This window comes from Alligator mississippiensis, chromosome 14, assembly GCF_030867095.1.
Source record: "Alligator mississippiensis isolate rAllMis1 chromosome 14, rAllMis1, whole genome shotgun sequence".
NCBI lineage: Eukaryota > Metazoa > Chordata > Crocodylia > Alligatoridae > Alligator > Alligator mississippiensis.
Window position 1 is genome coordinate 975,517 of NC_081837.1, and position 16,313 is coordinate 991,829.

Consider the following 16,313-nt stretch of genomic DNA (forward strand, 5'->3'; position numbering starts at 1 on the left):
TCCTTCCAAAAATGGCATCGAGAAGAAATAGATCCAAATTATTTTTAAAACCCAGGTGCTGCCAGAAAAATGAACCGGTAGAAGTGGGAAAGCAGTGCTGCTCGTGTCTTCTCTTGCAGCGACTGGCACAGAAAATCGGTGTGGTAACCCGGTGGAAGGGATACGTGCCAGCTCCATCCGACCTTGGGAACTGTGTCTGTTCTTCCCGAGCGTCACAGCTGGATATGCCCCCCCCCCCCCCCCGAATACTAATAAGCTTAGAAAATCATTTTAAAACCCCAGGTTTAAGCAGTCAAGCGCTCCTGTGCCCTGGCGGGTAGGAGCTGGGCGAGCTGCATTGAGCCCTGGGAACCAAGGCTTGCACACGGCAAACCATGTGCTCCTTCCTATTACTGTTACTCTCCTCTTCCCTCTGCTTCCACTCCCTCTATTGTGTGCTGCACCCACCCATCCCACGGGTAGTCATTAAAGTATAAGCTCTTGGGAGCAGAGACATCTTCCATGCATGTCTGTGCAACACCTTGCCCAATGGGCTTCCCATTCTGGTTGGCACCTCCGTGCACCTCTGGCAACCAAATCCTCAGCTGGAGAGGGGCTCTCTGCCAGGATGGAGTGATGCCCACCACGTTTTCTCCTCCCTGGTATTCCTGCTTCTTCCATCTGTTTCTGCACCTCAGCTCTGCAGGAGCTGGACGCTCTTCCTACAGGCCTGGGAAGTGCACAAGTGCAGGGAGGGGTGGACGAGCAGAAGCTTTGGGAGCTGTGCCGGAGGAAGCAAGGGTTTCCCCACACCGGGACCAAGTCAGGAAGCCTGGTCAGGGACCTTCCTCTTGCTGCCCGGCCCCTGCTTCTCAGGCTCATCCCCGGAGCTGCCACCAAACCAAACCTAGCCTGAACTCTAACATGTGCAACATTTTTCTTACCAAGTGGCCAAAAAGGAACGGAAAATCCCTCATCATCACCAGCACCCCTTCTTCTGTCATAGTCCATGAAAATCTCCTGCCATTGATCTCAAATGCACTAGAAAAGTGGTCTCGATCACAGTCACAAGCCAACAACGTTGATACGGATATATTGTTTTTCTTTTCTCCCCTTGCGGGGAGGGAGGAGAAGATTCAAAAATCATATTTACGGGAAAACCTCCGCTGCAGCTCTGAAGGGTCAGTGCAGCCCCGAAAATCTGGCTGCAGCGTGCCAGCTGCATTGCACACCTTCCCACAGCTCTGCACAGCCATTGCAAAAGTAAAAAGGGAGGGACTCCGTGTGCCCAAAATACCCGTTTGACTGATAATCCATCAATCCCTTCTTTTCCACCTTAGTGCCGAGGTGGACATACACCCCTCCCCTTTCGCTCTTGGTTCGATGCCAGCTCTGTTACTAAACATTGGCATCAGCTGGATTAAAAAACAAAACCTTACGGTGCGGCGGCTGCAAGACGCCTTCTGGGAGCAGCTGGGCAAGACGCAGCAAGCGCTGCACTGTAGGGAAGTCTCCATCCACCTGCAGGCTGGCACCGTGACAGCCCTCCCCACGCACCAGGTTTCTGGTAGCGCTTTTGTACTTGTGCCTCTCTCGTTCCTGTGGGCAAAGCTAAGGAAACACAGACAAAAGCCCCGAGGACAGCGAGAGGCCGCGGCAGCCTAGACTGCAGTAGGCAGACTTACCACCCCAGTCGTGCCAGGGCGGCCAGCCGGACGAGTAACGTGCGTGATGCAGAGCAGCCTCCCCGTCCCATCACAACCGGGTGACCCTGCACTGGAGCTGTTCCAGGGACGGTTGTCGCCGTGTCGCAAGCAGACGAGGTTCTTTGGGTCAATCCAATATCTTTTATTACTTTATTATTCTTTTAGTTGGTCTAATAAAAGATATTTTTATTTTAGGCTAGATATCAGGAGGCGGTACTTCACTGTCAGGGCGGCTAGGACCTGGAACCAACTTCCAAGGGAAGTGGTGCTGGCTCCTACCCCAGGGGTCTTCAAAAGGAGACTAGATAATCACCTAGCCGGGGTCGTTTGACCCCAGTACTCTTTCCTGCCATGGCAGGGGGTCGGACTTGATGATCTGCTCAGGTCCCTTCCAACCCTACCAACTATGAAACTATATCAGATTGACCCAAATAACCTTACCTGCCTATGAACTAGAGCTGAGCACACTGGCAAACCAGCCGCAGAAGGCTCTCCACGCCACGCCGAGAGGCGCCAGATCCGCTCCCTTGTCCGTTTTGTCCACGAGATGAAACAGCTTCTCCCCCCTTTGCCGCGCGCAGGGCAGCCTAGCCCAGCAGAGAAACCACCACCTTGCTCACCTCAAAGCAACTGCAGACATGCAACACTAATTGAAGGCACCCACCCACCATAAAACACCGCCACCTTCGTGCCAGCTCTGCCACGTAAAACAAGCACGAGCCCGTCGCACAAGACCAGTCTCTAGCCCCGGTTCCCTCAAATAGGAGCAATGAAACCAGTAAAACAGAAATAGTCTTTAAAATGCCCAGTTCTCTCTTCTGGTGACGACATCAGAGCCAGTTCCAGCTCAGTCTCCTTTCCTTCCAAAGGAGCCACTGAAGCTAATAAAAACCCAAATTACCAAATAAATACCTGCTCCTCCCTGCTAACCGTGCCGAACACAGGAGGACAAGGCGGGCAGCCCTTGAAGACAGAATTTATGGAAGTTTTCAGGGCTGAAGTGTTGCCCAGTTTGTATTTTCCTGGGGCAATGCGGGACGACGGGTGGAAGCGATGCAAGGACAAGGGTGCGTGGGTCGGGTCGGGTCGGCCCGCTGGCAGCGCGCTCAGAGCTCAGGCGCTGCGTCTTGCTCTGCCGCGGGACGGGACAGAGCACCTCGGAGCCCGGCGCGTTGTACAGTGCATTCTTTTTCGTGCCTGCGCGGACATCCTTAACGCATTCAGAGTTTTACCTTGATGTCCGAAGTCAGCGAGCAGCACTGGCCTGGTGTTGACCCCGCTGCACAAGCTCTGCTCCACTGGATTTCTGTCTTTATCCCCTTCATTGCTTTAACCGAAGACAACCAAAAAGTGCAGCCGAGCCCCTCTTTTAAGTCTGTAACGTACTTTAATGGCTTTAATCTTATGTCTGACTTTAGAGGATGGGTCTTTGTAGTGTACTGTACTGCTCTGAGCATCCCAGGCTGTTTTGACGTGTTTCTCCATCTGAGCAAGGTTATTTTATAGCGTTCCCTTTATCTGTGCGATACCAGGGTGGGTGGGGGAAGGGGTCCTTACAAATAACATGCCATTGCTGTTATTAATAAGACAACGTCTCAAGGGCCTTTTGCCTCTTCCGTTTCTAAGCCAGTTGGTTTCTCTCCTCTTGCACCCCCAGTATTCCCCAGGAAGCAGCTACCCTGTGACCTACCTCCCTTCGCCCCAGTACCCCTACCAGAGGATCGCTCCTCAAGGAAGCCAAGAGTCCCACCAGCTTCTGTTTCCAAAGCCGATCTACTCCTACAGGTAACGCACGGTTTGCTCAAGTCTGACAGTTCGGGGAGGCATCAATTTGCACGCAACCTGTCCTCGGTGCATAACGAGTGAAAACGCGCTTGCTCCCATGTATCAGGAGATGTCCCAGCCTCCGAGCCAAGACGCAAGAGGTTTATTAAGCAGAAAAAAAGCTGACGAGCATTTTGCAGAGTCTTGGGCACATAAAACTAAAAAATAACATTGAAACAGGGCTAAAGACACTGAATAGGGCCGAGTGTCTCAGTGTGGTCCTGCGCCATCCATCCGGCTCTAGGGTCTGGAGCGTGCCAGTGCGGTGCACGTGCCGCCACAGAAGAGAGACCGAAGTGCCCCTCAGGTACCCGAGAGCTGGCGCTGGGCATCTGCAGTCTCCTCTGTGTGTGGCTCTTGGCAGCTGGTCACCCTATCCAGCGTGCGAGTTAGTGCTAATTCTTTCCTGCTGAATAGGGTCAGCCCAGAAATAGGAGAGTAGGCAAATTATACACCTGTGCATATAAGTAAAACCATAAGTTACACATCATGGTCTTTCTGAACAGGTACAAACAAGGTTTCCCTGTAGAAAGGTGAATGCCCTTTGTCTGCTCCTTCTTCAGGAATGTTAAACCCAAGGGCATCAGAGTAAAACAGCGTGGTGAAACCTCAGGTTTCAGACTGCAGCTAGGGACAGATGTTGCATTTGTCCCTGCGTGGATGCCAGGACTGGCGTGTACACACATCGCCCGTCTAATCAGGGTTTAGCAAACGGCTGAACGAACTGCCGCTTTTCCGTCATTGATTCAGTGATGCGGCCCCAGGATCTCTGTACAGCTGTGCACTGCATATCCCAGGATAAAGCATTACTGCTTCTTACCTGGGAAATGTTTTTAGGATTTATCCTGGGACATTGGCACAGACATCTGTACAACTGCACTTTGTCCTGGGATAAAATGAGTTATTCCAGGTAAGTGCAACGTCTGTTTGCAGCCTTTGTCACTGTGGGTGCTTGTACACATCCTGATTTGACCATGTACACATGACAGAGTGATGAAAAATCACCACTTGACTTTCCTTTTGGGTCCTTTATCCACATAGCGCAGTGGTTTTCAACCTCCGGTCTGCCAACCCCTGGGGGTGCGCAGACTATGTCCAAGGGGCCCGTGAAAGATGACCATGATCAATCAAAAGTATGCGAATGCCCACACTTACAATCCGGAGGGGTCCACACTTCCATTCAAAATTGCCAAAGGGTGAAAACAAGGTTGAAAACCACCGACTTGGAGCGACTGAGCTCAGTATTAAAAACCCAACAACGACAAAACCCACCAAGCGGCACAAGCCCTCATACTAACCACTCAGGCCTGGGGTATGATTTTACTGTGTGGTGCTACAGATTTGCCCCGATATAGCTGCACTGAAGGCAGGTCCCGTGCGTGCAATGTGATGGTAACCCCTGCAATCACCCTGCAAAGGGTTCATCTTACAGCAGTGAAAGCCGGAGAGGGATTGCGTGTGCTGAAAAATGCTTTTTCTCTGTTTCTGAAAAACCACATAAAGCCAACTAATGTGAGACTAGCCATCATGGACGCCTTCTCTCTCTCCTTTTATCCCCAAAGCATCCTGATCTTCATGGCACTCAAGAACAGCAAGACGGGGAGCCTGCCGGTCAGCGAGATTTACAATTTCATGACAGAACATTTCCCTTATTTTAAGGTGAGATCCTCTTTTACTCCGCTCCATTGAAACGGTCCGTTTGCATGTATTAGCTCTCTGGTGTAATATCTAACAAGCGCTGGGCTCTACTTCTCCTAGCCCGCGAGTCTAACGATTGCCCAGGCCATGACTTGGGCCGACACGGGCCACATGAGTGCTGCAGGGGCGGCCAGTCTGCAGCACGCGTGTCACAAGTGGCACGGCCAGTCTGCGTGGTGGCATGCAGCAGGCCGAGGAGGGAACAGACAGCCCAGTGTCAAAAAGGGCAAGGAGCAGTCAGCAGAGCAGCAGATCGGGCAAGGGAAGGAGACGTGGCACTCGAGGAGGGTGCAGGGCTCATTTGGAGCACACCTGCCAAAAAAGTTTGGCCCCCGCTGGAGTACTGTATGGGACAACACCAGGAGGAGAAGGATTCCAGCTAGATTTCAACAAGGGCTGTAATGTTCAGCACCAGGCTTTATACCTGCTGATGCTTCAAACAAAACAACCCTAGCAGAAATACAGAGCAAGTCACGTATAAATGCCCCACGATGGAATGACAGCAACAAGACTAGTATTTCCTATTGAGAATAAATATGCAGAAAGTAAGAGGTTTAAAAAACCAAAACCACCACACAAAATGGCAAACAGGGAACTCAAACATAAACGCTCTGTGGCATAAGAAGAAAAGTCTTGAAGCGATATAGGAAGGAAGTGGTAAGTCGCAGTGAAGCTAGATGAAGCTGCAACCCGCAGGAAGGTGAAAGGACAGAAGGGACGGATATAGCATAGCATGAAGGAGGAAGAGGAGGAGAAGAGCTCTCCAGGATGTAGTGCGTCTATGCCCTCTCGTAAAATATTCCTTAGTCTATAGCTGCCTGCGGAGCGAATCAGCGCTACTCAGCTGGTGTTAGACGCAAGGGGACGGAGAGAAAAAGATTCAGCCTCGACTACTCCATCCGGACCCGACGCCTGTGCTGGCGCACGGACGGAGAAGTGCAGTGCCTTTCTAGCAGAAAAGGAAATGCATTTCAAATACAACAAACTGCACGTTTTGCAGATGTAACAGCACCAGATGGATTTTTTTCAGAAGACACTGCCTGAAATGACTAGAAGAAACAGTCTGCAAACCCACTGCTGCTGCTTCTCACATGAATGGGAGTTTTCCTAGGCCAGGAAAAATCCAGACTGACTAAGTCGACCTTCCTGGTCCGGGCGGTGAAGTGTGTTCCTGGCACAGCTCTCACTTCCAGGGCAGCACCCATCCTCTCCACAAAGACGCTGCTAAATGCATGCTCCCCTGCACCTGTCAGAGAGGCCGAGCCATTTCTGATACCTGGTGTAAGCCCTTCCCTCCCACTCGAGACGACTGGAACCGCCCGTCTCGCCGACCCTCGTGCCCTTCCACTAAGGCATTGAAAAAGAGACAGTCAGGACCAGGTTTCCCCCAAGATCAGACTGAGTTTGCTGCAGACACAACTACACAGAGGGGTGAGCGCACGCTCTGGGGGAAGAACTGCTTTGCACGCTCGTCCGTTTGTCAGCCGTCTGGTCCCATGGTTTCACTCCAGACTTCTTAAAAGAAACAGAAAAATGAGAAAAAATATACCACTTATTTGTGGGTAACCTGCTGCAGCCACTTCCAATCCATACTCGGGCTAGGGGAATCCTCTGCACAATAGGTTTCTGCCCTTTGCGCTGCCTGCTGTCTTTGGGATCTTTCAAGATGCTAATTCGACGAGTCCCCTTGGAAATTGGGCAAAGAAAACTTTGTCGTTGCTATTAGAAATCTCCGGTAACTACCGAACGTGGACCCGACAGGTGGGGAAGCAATTAGAGCCAGGGAAAACATGTACAAAATGCACATGGGATCTTGCTGGGAGACATTAAATGACAAGCCCCAGTCAATTAACTTCTACTCGCTGCAACAGCAAATTCAGCCTCTCTGACGCAACAGTCTCATTTCTAGTTGAAACCGAGTGATCCAACTCCTACGTCCTGACAAAACATCTGTGCAGCTAAAGCAGCACTGCTCTTTGAAGTACCTCTCCCTTCTCCTGAGAGCTGGATGTAAAGAGAAAGGGCTTTGCAAGATCAGAGGACTCTTTAAACTTCAAGGGACGGTCTGGATCAATGGGTCTATAGAGAGTAAGCTGAGTAAGGTTTCTCTTTGTGGTATCTTTGTTCCCTTCCAGTAGTTAACATGACTAACCAAAGGCTTCAGTCTTGGAAGCTGGACTGGCAGGCTAGAAAGGGTTGTGGTCTCCTGGGACTGTACCAGCAGGCTCGCTCCTCCTCTCCATCACCCCAATTCTGCACTCAGCCCTTGCCCCGCTGCTCCTAATGAGACGGGGGTCCGACTTGGCCTCGATGGTCACAGCTCGTTACTTTAGTGACCAGGATGGAGGTGCACATTGACCCCTGGCCGGAGAGCTGGGGCTGGCTGTCCCCTGCCCAGAATATCGGAGATCAGCCGGCTCCTCTCCTGGCACCACGCTCCAGGACAAACCCATTTGCTCGGCTCCCTCATTAACGTCTCTGGAGCTAATTTCACAGCACACACCCTGCCATTTCTGACAATCTCTGGGAAGCACATGCCACTCCCACCTTCCCTACTGCTGAGCACAAGCATTAATTAGCACTGCTAGGTAGGGACGAGGCAGACAGGTAATCCCCAATTGACAGGGCCAGCAATAAAGTCTGATGTTCTGCCTCTTTGCAACAATGACATCGTTCAGTACCGAGCACATCTGACTCCAGAGGAACGGCTTTCTTCTTCGCTTTAGCCCTGGCTGGTAGCAACTGAGCATGACCTGCAAAGATGTTAAAAAGGAGGGCTTCTGTCCTTTTTTTGCTTCTTTACGGAGGATAAAGTATTTCCCACCACGAAAGGGATTTTTTTGGCTTGTTTTTTTAACTGTACAACTTCAAGTTCGGTCTTGCCCACAAAACTCTGATGACTGGCAAAATAGCGAACCGATGACATCACACGGCCCAAAAGAGTGGAAGTTAGCAAGTTATAAGAGGGAAGGGACGTTGACTCATTTTTGCTGGTTTCTGTTAACAGGTACGTACTTCCATGACTGATTCGTGTTGTAATGACAGGAATCTGCAGCAAGCCAACACCAGGGCTCCTTAAACCTAGACGCTTGGTGCTTTCAGCAATCATTCGTTCCTCCTCTAAGCGGTCCCGAAACAAAGCCAGGCAAGAACAAACGTAGGTTCCAGATAGCAGCAGGAATCTCAAACCTCCAGCAGCCCCACGCTGAGGAGCTCGTTTCCCACTCTCGCCTGGCAGGCACCAGGCAGGGTGCAAGTCTGCTGTCTGTATTTACTGAGCAAGATCCAGAACATGTCTTAGGTGGCTCCCAGCTGGACACAAAAAGGCTTGAGGAGGTTTTGGATGCTAACACACCACGTCTGCAGATACTGCAGCTTTAGAAAGCCTCAAGGTGAACAAAAACACTATCAGTCGCTATCAGCCAGACCCCACGAAGGACTTAGATGCCTCAAAGCGGACTCCAGTGGACTTTGAGTGCACAAGTCCAAATCTGCAATGCAAAACCCTCCTGCTCAGCAGTCCTGGAAGCTCATCAGACACCTCCCTTTTTAGCCTGAAACTTCCCGAGGCATTAGCCGTTCTGCCTGCCAACCGTGCCCACAACTTCCATTGTCTAAGCAGGTAGGCGCCCGGCCCCCACCTAAGCCCCACCGGGATCCAGAAACCAGCAGGAGCGGCACCTCTACCCCCGAAGGGCCCAATCCAGGGTGTGTGCCGAGAGCACACTCAGTGCACACACCCACAGCACTGGGTCCAGTACAAAACACAACAGCTACAGGCACTTCGCTTTAAAAACTCAAGCCGAGGAGGTGGCGATGCCCACTCCTTTGTTAACAGTCTGGTGGTTACAGCACTGGTCCAGGGAGCAGGAGACCTGGGGTGCAGACCCTAATCATCATCACCCAGGACAGGGCCCTGACCACCGGGCACGCACTGCCGAGGGCACGTGCACCCTCCCGGCCTCCTGCTGCTGCACAACGCCCCCGCTTCAATGGGCCCAGGATTCGTGGGGCTAGAGGGAGGCTCTGCAGCCTGCTGCCTCGGGCCCTTGCTCGGGGAGGAGGGTCCCCAACTCCGCTTGCACTTCCCTTTAAGCAGTGATTAATCAAAGAGCAGCAATAGTGCTGGGTGAGAGCAGCACCAGGCAGAACCACTTCCTTTTCTTTTGCAGCAGCCTGTTTCCAAATCTATGCAGCACAGAAAACTTGTTTTCTGCACGCAGTTTTATCATCCTTCCCCTTGCTCCAAGTCTCCATAATTAAGTACCGAATTCCCCCCCCAGGCAAGGAGGGAGCCTTGTTTATCTCATTAATTGGAGAGCGCCTGAATAAAAATGAAAGGCTTTGTTTTGCTGAGGTAACACACGTATTGTTCAACCGAAAGAACTGTCAGCTTCGAGAGCCAGCGTAAAAAATAGTGTGAAAAATTAATCACAAAATAGTCAAGTGCTGAAACTGTTTTCATCTCGTCTGGATGACTTCAGACTCAGCCCTTTGGCTACACAGTATTTTTGTACACCTGCATTGGCATGCTGACACCCACTTGATGTCTATTTGGACAATAAGATGAAGTCTAAATAGAGCGTAGCCAAGGATAAAACAGACCAGGGATACGGCTCCTTTGCATAACTGGGTTACATAACGCCGCGCTGAGAGCTGTGCATTTAATCCTTCTTGTCATTGGTAAATCCGCTGTTGAAATATCTGGGGCCACTCCCCTGCAAAGTCAGAATATGATGGGGATTTCTCCCTAAGCATCCCTCCCATCTTGAATTGTCTTCATGTATTGATCGTCTGTGCGAGGTTACCTTGTTCCCAGAGAAAGAAAGAACAGAGCTGTCAACAGGAAAGAACTGCCCCTGCACTGATGGGATTGCAAAAAGCACTTGGCCAAAAGCAGTTATCAGTTCTAGGTATTGCAGCGTGCAAATCAGGGATTTATTCCAGTCTCAGCCTTTTAGTCTCACCTGCAGCCTACTGCCTGGAGCTATGATGTTGCAAAGCTCATTGCCAAAACCTACTCAGTGCTTAGAGAGCAGGCAAGCAAAGAAAGGCTAGGTTGTGGCAAGAAATGGATTAGCGAGTGATTCAGGACCCGATGCCAAGCCTGTTAAAGTCAAGGCTGCGTGGGAAGGGGTCATTTCACTGAGCTCAGTGGGTTTTGGAAAACATCTGCAGCTTTGGCACAGCTCTGTGCATCGGGACTGAATGCCCCAGCCCGATGCCAGGGGAACCGGGGCTGTGGTCCAGGAAACCCTTGTATAAACAAGGCATAATTGCCTTCCTAGACGCGAGGTCTTTCGAACACCACAAAGCTCTGTACGAGCACATTTGATGACGATTCGTTTCATCACTTCCTACCACCCCGATACGACCACGTAGCTAAACTTCATCCAAACGCAGCTAGAGAATGGGAGTCGTCAACCACGAGACTGGTCTTGAAAACTCCCGCTCGGGAAAGAGTTCCTGACAGCGGGCTCTGCATTACCCCCCAGAACAAGTTCCCAAAGAGAGAGAGAGAGAGAGAAATCCTTGCTTATGTCCTTTAAAAATAGATGGGTCTGAAACATGAGCGGATCTGTTATTAGGATGATGTTGTAATGACCCTTTGGAGAAGAAAAAACAGATGTGAACTGATGGTCCTCGACCAGTTTCTTTGGTCGCTCTCTCTGCCAAGCCACTCTGGTGGCAGGTCTTTATTTTCACTAAAACGATGCCGAGCTACCCCGCTCTTGAGCTCCTCTTTCAGACCTGGAGGCAGAGCAAGCTAGGTTGGGGAACCTTTTAACTGTCGGTTGACTTGGTTTTTCCAGACAGCTCCGGACGGCTGGAAGAATTCGGTCCGCCATAACTTATCCTTGAACAAGTGCTTTGAGAAAGTTGAAAATAAGTCAGGCAGCTCTTCTCGGAAAGGCTGTCTGTGGGCACTGAATCCAGCCAAAATCGATAAGATGCAGGAAGAGCTCCAGAAATGGAAGAGGAAAGATCCGGTGGCTGTGAGGAAGAGCATGGCCAAGCCAGGTCAGTAATAGCCTACCACATTCATTGCCAAGCAGTGGCCCACAGACCCTTTTCTTAGGGGCATGCAGCATAAATACCCCGAGACCCAAGCAATACAAGAGGATTTGATGCTGGGAAGGGAGACGGTCCTCCTGTTTAGGAAGTGGCCGGCAGATGGGAAAAGCAGGAAAGCTCTAAGGCTAAAATAAGAGTTGGCTTTGATCCCAGCATTGCTAATGGGACACGTCAACCACGTCAGCATTGCTCTGTCACTTCATGGACAGGCATCTCCCTTGACATCTCACAAAACTTTCATACAAGAGGGGGTCTGAAACAGGCCAGCAAAACAATTTGACCATAGTTTAGCTGACACCTCTCATCCAGGGGCGCTTGTACACGTGATGGGGTTTAATCCTCGTTAAATGAAATAGGTTTATTAACATTAAAAAGCTTTATTTTAAATCGTCGCGTCAATGGTTGCACGTGACAGCCTTTACAGCGAATTAAGCCCAGCGGGCAAGTCCCAGTAAATTGCAGCGTCTCTAAACAAGGAATGGTGCTCCCTTGCCGCGGGTGGGCACCCCCATAACACGGCCCGAGCCCCGAGGGTCCTGCGCGAGGCACGAGCATCACGGGCAAACTCGAGTTGTTCCTTCCTGCCCGTACGGCCATTTCCAGAGCAGCACTAAAATCCTAGCCGCACCCCGAGCGGAGGACAACCTCAATGCAGAGCGGGCAATACCTGGCAAAGTCGCATTGTAACTTGGTTTTGTTCCTTTTCTCTTTTTAGAAGAGCTCGACACATTGATAGGAGAGAAGATGGACAAACTGAGGTCTTCCGTCATGGCCTGCAGCCCAAACGGTGTCACAAGTTCATCGGGGGTTTCCAGACAGATGCTAGTCCAGCCCCACTCTCTGTGTGACCCATCCCTCTCGTCTGGTCCCCCCCCGGCTTTGCATGCTATTCACCCACCAGGACCATTACGTGCCAAGAACCCACTACCAAGTTTGCTCGGAGGGCACCACTCTTCGTGTTACGCATCGTCGCAGGGCTTTCCTCCAATCTCGACTACGTTAATGCAGCAATCACCAGGCATCCCTCAGACCATATTCCCTTCTGGAGACACCCAAAGTGAACTCAGGGCACAGCCTAGCACCACCCAGGACTCCCCGGTGCCAGCTCAGACCCCTCCTATACATGGCATGAAGATGCTGACAGAGCACTCGGCAACCCGAACAATGCAGGACACGCTCATGCAAGACGGCGACCTGAGCAACGACATCGACGCCCTTAATCCGTCCCTGACTGATTTTGATCTCCAAGGTAAGTGCCTCGTCTTCCACTGAAGCGCGCTTGCTCATTGTGTGCCTTGCCAAAGGAGATCTGACCCACACACAATCTTCTCCCCAGTGCCCTGAACACACAGCCAAAAACACCTATGAGTAGCCTTATGGGGCTCACTTCCCTGTCCTTGTTGACTTGTCCTTCCCACGGTCCCAAAAGGTAGTCCAGGATGTTTCACCATCTCCTGCAGCAAGCAATGAAGAAAGAAAGTTTCCAAGCTGAGACAAATAGACTCAGAGCTAGAAAAATAGCTTATACCCCCTCACCTCTGCCTCTACTGCATACGGCAGTGACTCTCTCAACCTCCGTCTTCCCCATCTCCACATAGGTTTCCCCAGAGAAAAGTACCCAAGCACAGTTACTAAACGCACATCAGAGATTATCACATGAGAATGAGGAGACGTGACTTTGTTCGATTATGCTTTGTCGGGGTTCCTTTCATCCTTTATTTTCTAATACCTTCCACGTCATTGTTCAAAAAAGTGCAATCTATCCCCATGTAGAGCTTCAGCTGTTTGGCTGGGCCCTGAATGGACTCCCTAAATTTGATCAAGTTCTCCCAGAGGGTTAATTAGATATTGCTGTCACCAACATTTTTCCTCCCAGCAAAAGATTATTTCTTTTGAATGTCTGTGATGCTCAAACCCTGGATCATGCACTTCCAAAGGATAAAAATAATTAGTGGAAGGACCAAGTATAGGTAACACAGCTATAGGTTAAAGGCTGCAATTTTCCTACTGCATAGGTAGCTCTTGTCCTTTGCACAGGACAGCAGGCACGCATGTTCCCTTCACAGAGATGCAGCAAAATCAGCGTGCAAGAGAGCGTGCAGATGCACAGAGCAACTCTGTGGAGCACGGCTGCTGAGCTCACACAGCTGTCGTAGCAGGGAAGCATCACCAACCATTTGTTGTAGCTCCACTGACAGTAAGAGTTAAGTCGCCAGACAACGCTGGTGGGTCCAAATGGCAAAGGAACCCGCGTGCTTGGGATCCTGTGTTTGCATCCATGACGGCCGAGTCAATGCATGCGTGTGTGCACACGTCTGTGCGGTGCAAGTCGCAAGAGCTCACATTTCATGCCTGCTTTTTGCCTCATCTCCTTTTCCTTTTACAAACCCTGCCTTCACTGGCACTGGGCATGTCAGAACAGCCTGACGCTGTGGGTACAAATGTAGTGACAGCTCCCCTGCCACAGAAAATCTCTGCTGATTTTGTGCCAACTTCTCCATAGAAGTTGGCACAAAAACTGAGCAGAAAGCTGCAGCCCTAATGCAGTGATTAAACTTATTCTTTAGCGTCGCCCCTGAACTCGGTCACTCGGTGGGAAAGGGGGCGTCGAGTACCTTCTCAGCAGCATTAACAACCTTTGCTCGTCACAGAATCACAGACGAGGAGGGTTGACGGGAGCTCAGGAGGGCATGTCTAGTCCAGCCCCTGCTCCAAGCAGACCCAGCCCCAACTACATCGTCCCATTCCCAGCCAACGCTTTGTCTAGCCCAGACTTTAACATTTCTAAGGATGGCGAGCCCACAATCTGGCAACCCGCACGTGCACCAAACTGATTTGCACGTGCAGTTGGATTAATTAGGCATCAACATTATTGGTAGATCTGCCCCATAAATCGTCCCCAGCAGCTCGCAGCTCAGCTGGTGCCTCTTCCAGCCGACAGCTAGGTTATGTCCGTCCGCATTTGAAAAGACTTCTTCAATGAAAGTCTGTCTTCTGCCACTTCGGGATTAGTCATGGAGGCAAATCGTGGAGGAAAGCCTGTCCTGGCTCCCTCTGCACAGATGTGCGTGGCGGGAGGAGTACACCCACCAGCGGTCCCTTGCGTAAAGGGCCGTGCGTGCAGACACAAGCGGAAGCTCACCCGGAGCGTTTTGTTTTGTTATAGGAAACCTCTGGGAAGAGCTGAAAGACGACAGCCTGGCTGCGGACCCCCTGGTTCTCATCTCGTCCTCCCAGTGTTTGCCTCCACACTGCCAGATGGATGGCGGCACCAGCAGTGCCCCCCACACCAGCGTACCCGACCTCCAGCTTACCACCCTTTACTCGGCATTTATGGAAGTGGATGCAATGTCTACACCCTACTTGAGCAATCCTGGATCGAAGCCCATAGCATTAGTGTGAACCACAAGCCAACCTCACTGCCGTTATTTGTGTCCCAACGCAGGATCCAAGTCACTCTAGCACCTTCGCCAAAATAAATCAGTACTGTGTCCAGCCACGTAAGGACTCTCTTTTTCTAGAGCTGGCCTGCAGAAAATAGAAGCCTTCCCCAAGCCTACTTGTAAGAGATGATATTAAATGCTGGAAAAAAAACCCACATGGCCCGCTAGTTTAAAGATAAATTGAGGCTGGCCAAAAAGGCACTGGCAGCTTTTCTGCATCTTCCTGAAATAAAAGATGAGCTGAGGAAAACAAACAGCTGTCAGATACTTGTATGGGAGCCTCTTGCGATTGAGCGTGTAAGTCAAGGCAAACAAAAATAAAAATATTCCCAAGAAATACCTCTCAAGTCAGTGATGTCTGTGCCTTCTGCTGCAGACCAGGACAGTAAACCCACATTAAAAATGTACTCGAAAACACGCACTGGTTTTTGATGAAAAAGGCACATGCATTTAAAAGCTTGCAAACATTACAAGACAGAGGACTAGTATCCTTAAAAAATATATATTATATAGACACACACACACACACACAGAGCAATAAGCATATCTTACTGGGCAGTTTCACAAGTTTTACTGTAAAGAAATCAAAACCTTTTAAAAAAAATAAATAAATAAAATGAACAATTTAGTTTGACCCCTGACTTAGATGGAAATGATACATATTGGGCACGTCTACACATGCACCATAGTTACTGCGCATTAAATTTAGCTGGTACTAACTAGTAACAGGCACTATTATGCAGTAGCACCAGCAGATGCCTTTTTAGTGACACTAATGCGTGGTAGACTGATTCTCCTGCACATTAGCACAGGTTTTGCCAAGACATGCTAATGCTTAGTCTACTGAGCATTTTTTTAGCATCTCATGTAGATGTGCCCATTTATTCCTTTATTTTCATCTGGATAACCGGAGGAGAATACACACCATTTAAATCCAGATGTTGCAGAACACAAACATAAGCACATACAAAACACAGGTACAATAATTTATTTATTTTTTTATAAAGTGCCTATTTATTGAATATATTTGTATTTGAATAAGATAAAATGCTTCTTGAAATATGTGATGCCAGGAACTTTAAAACATTTCAGTCGAGGAAAAAACACTCCCTACAAATCACCCCATTTGTTTTAGGAAGAGGGAAAGAGAAAGGAGTGATAGACGCTGGCAAGGCGTTGCTCTTGTATACACGTGCGTTTTGGACAGAATACCACGTCGTAACCCTTCGCGGATGAATTTTTTTCTGACGCAAAGTCCATAAGACGGAAACCCCCCCGTTTGTCCTTTGCTATTCTGTCAGGAGAGAGCTCACGTCTGTGGATAGTAAGGGATGCCCAAATGCCACGTTCGTTCGAATGGTCTAGTCGGTGCAACCAGACGCAGCGTACAGGTCTTCCTCCACAGAATCGCGGGGTACGTCTCACTGCAAAGCTGGCCTGGGCTCGTCAGCGTGGCACGGATGGGTCACCTCCGCCGTGACGTCCTGCCCACGCGAGACCTGTGAAAGGGCATTTGCAGCAGTGCTGAACCAGCCGCATGCTAGGACATCCCCGGTTATTTGCAGCGCCCTGTGCTCGGCCGTTCTGC

At 50.2% G+C, this 16,313-nt stretch overlaps 1 protein-coding gene across 2 annotated transcripts in view; it reads left to right on the forward strand.

The window, feature by feature from the left end:
• Nucleotides 1–15,062, forward strand: part of FOXN1 (forkhead box N1) — a 38,591-nt gene extending 23,529 nt beyond the window's left edge. For both annotated transcript variants that reach the window (XM_014608868.3, XM_006274213.4), the window contains exons 6-10: nt 3,343–3,470; nt 5,072–5,168; nt 11,021–11,228; nt 11,998–12,531; nt 14,449–15,062. In XM_014608868.3, the coding sequence (XP_014464354.2) occupies nt 3,343–3,470; nt 5,072–5,168; nt 11,021–11,228; nt 11,998–12,531; nt 14,449–14,684 (1,203 nt within the window). In that variant the 3' untranslated portion in view covers nt 14,685–15,062. The remainder of the gene's footprint in view (nt 1–3,342; nt 3,471–5,071; nt 5,169–11,020; nt 11,229–11,997; nt 12,532–14,448) is intronic.
• The last annotated feature ends 1,251 nt before the right edge of the window (nt 15,063–16,313 follow it).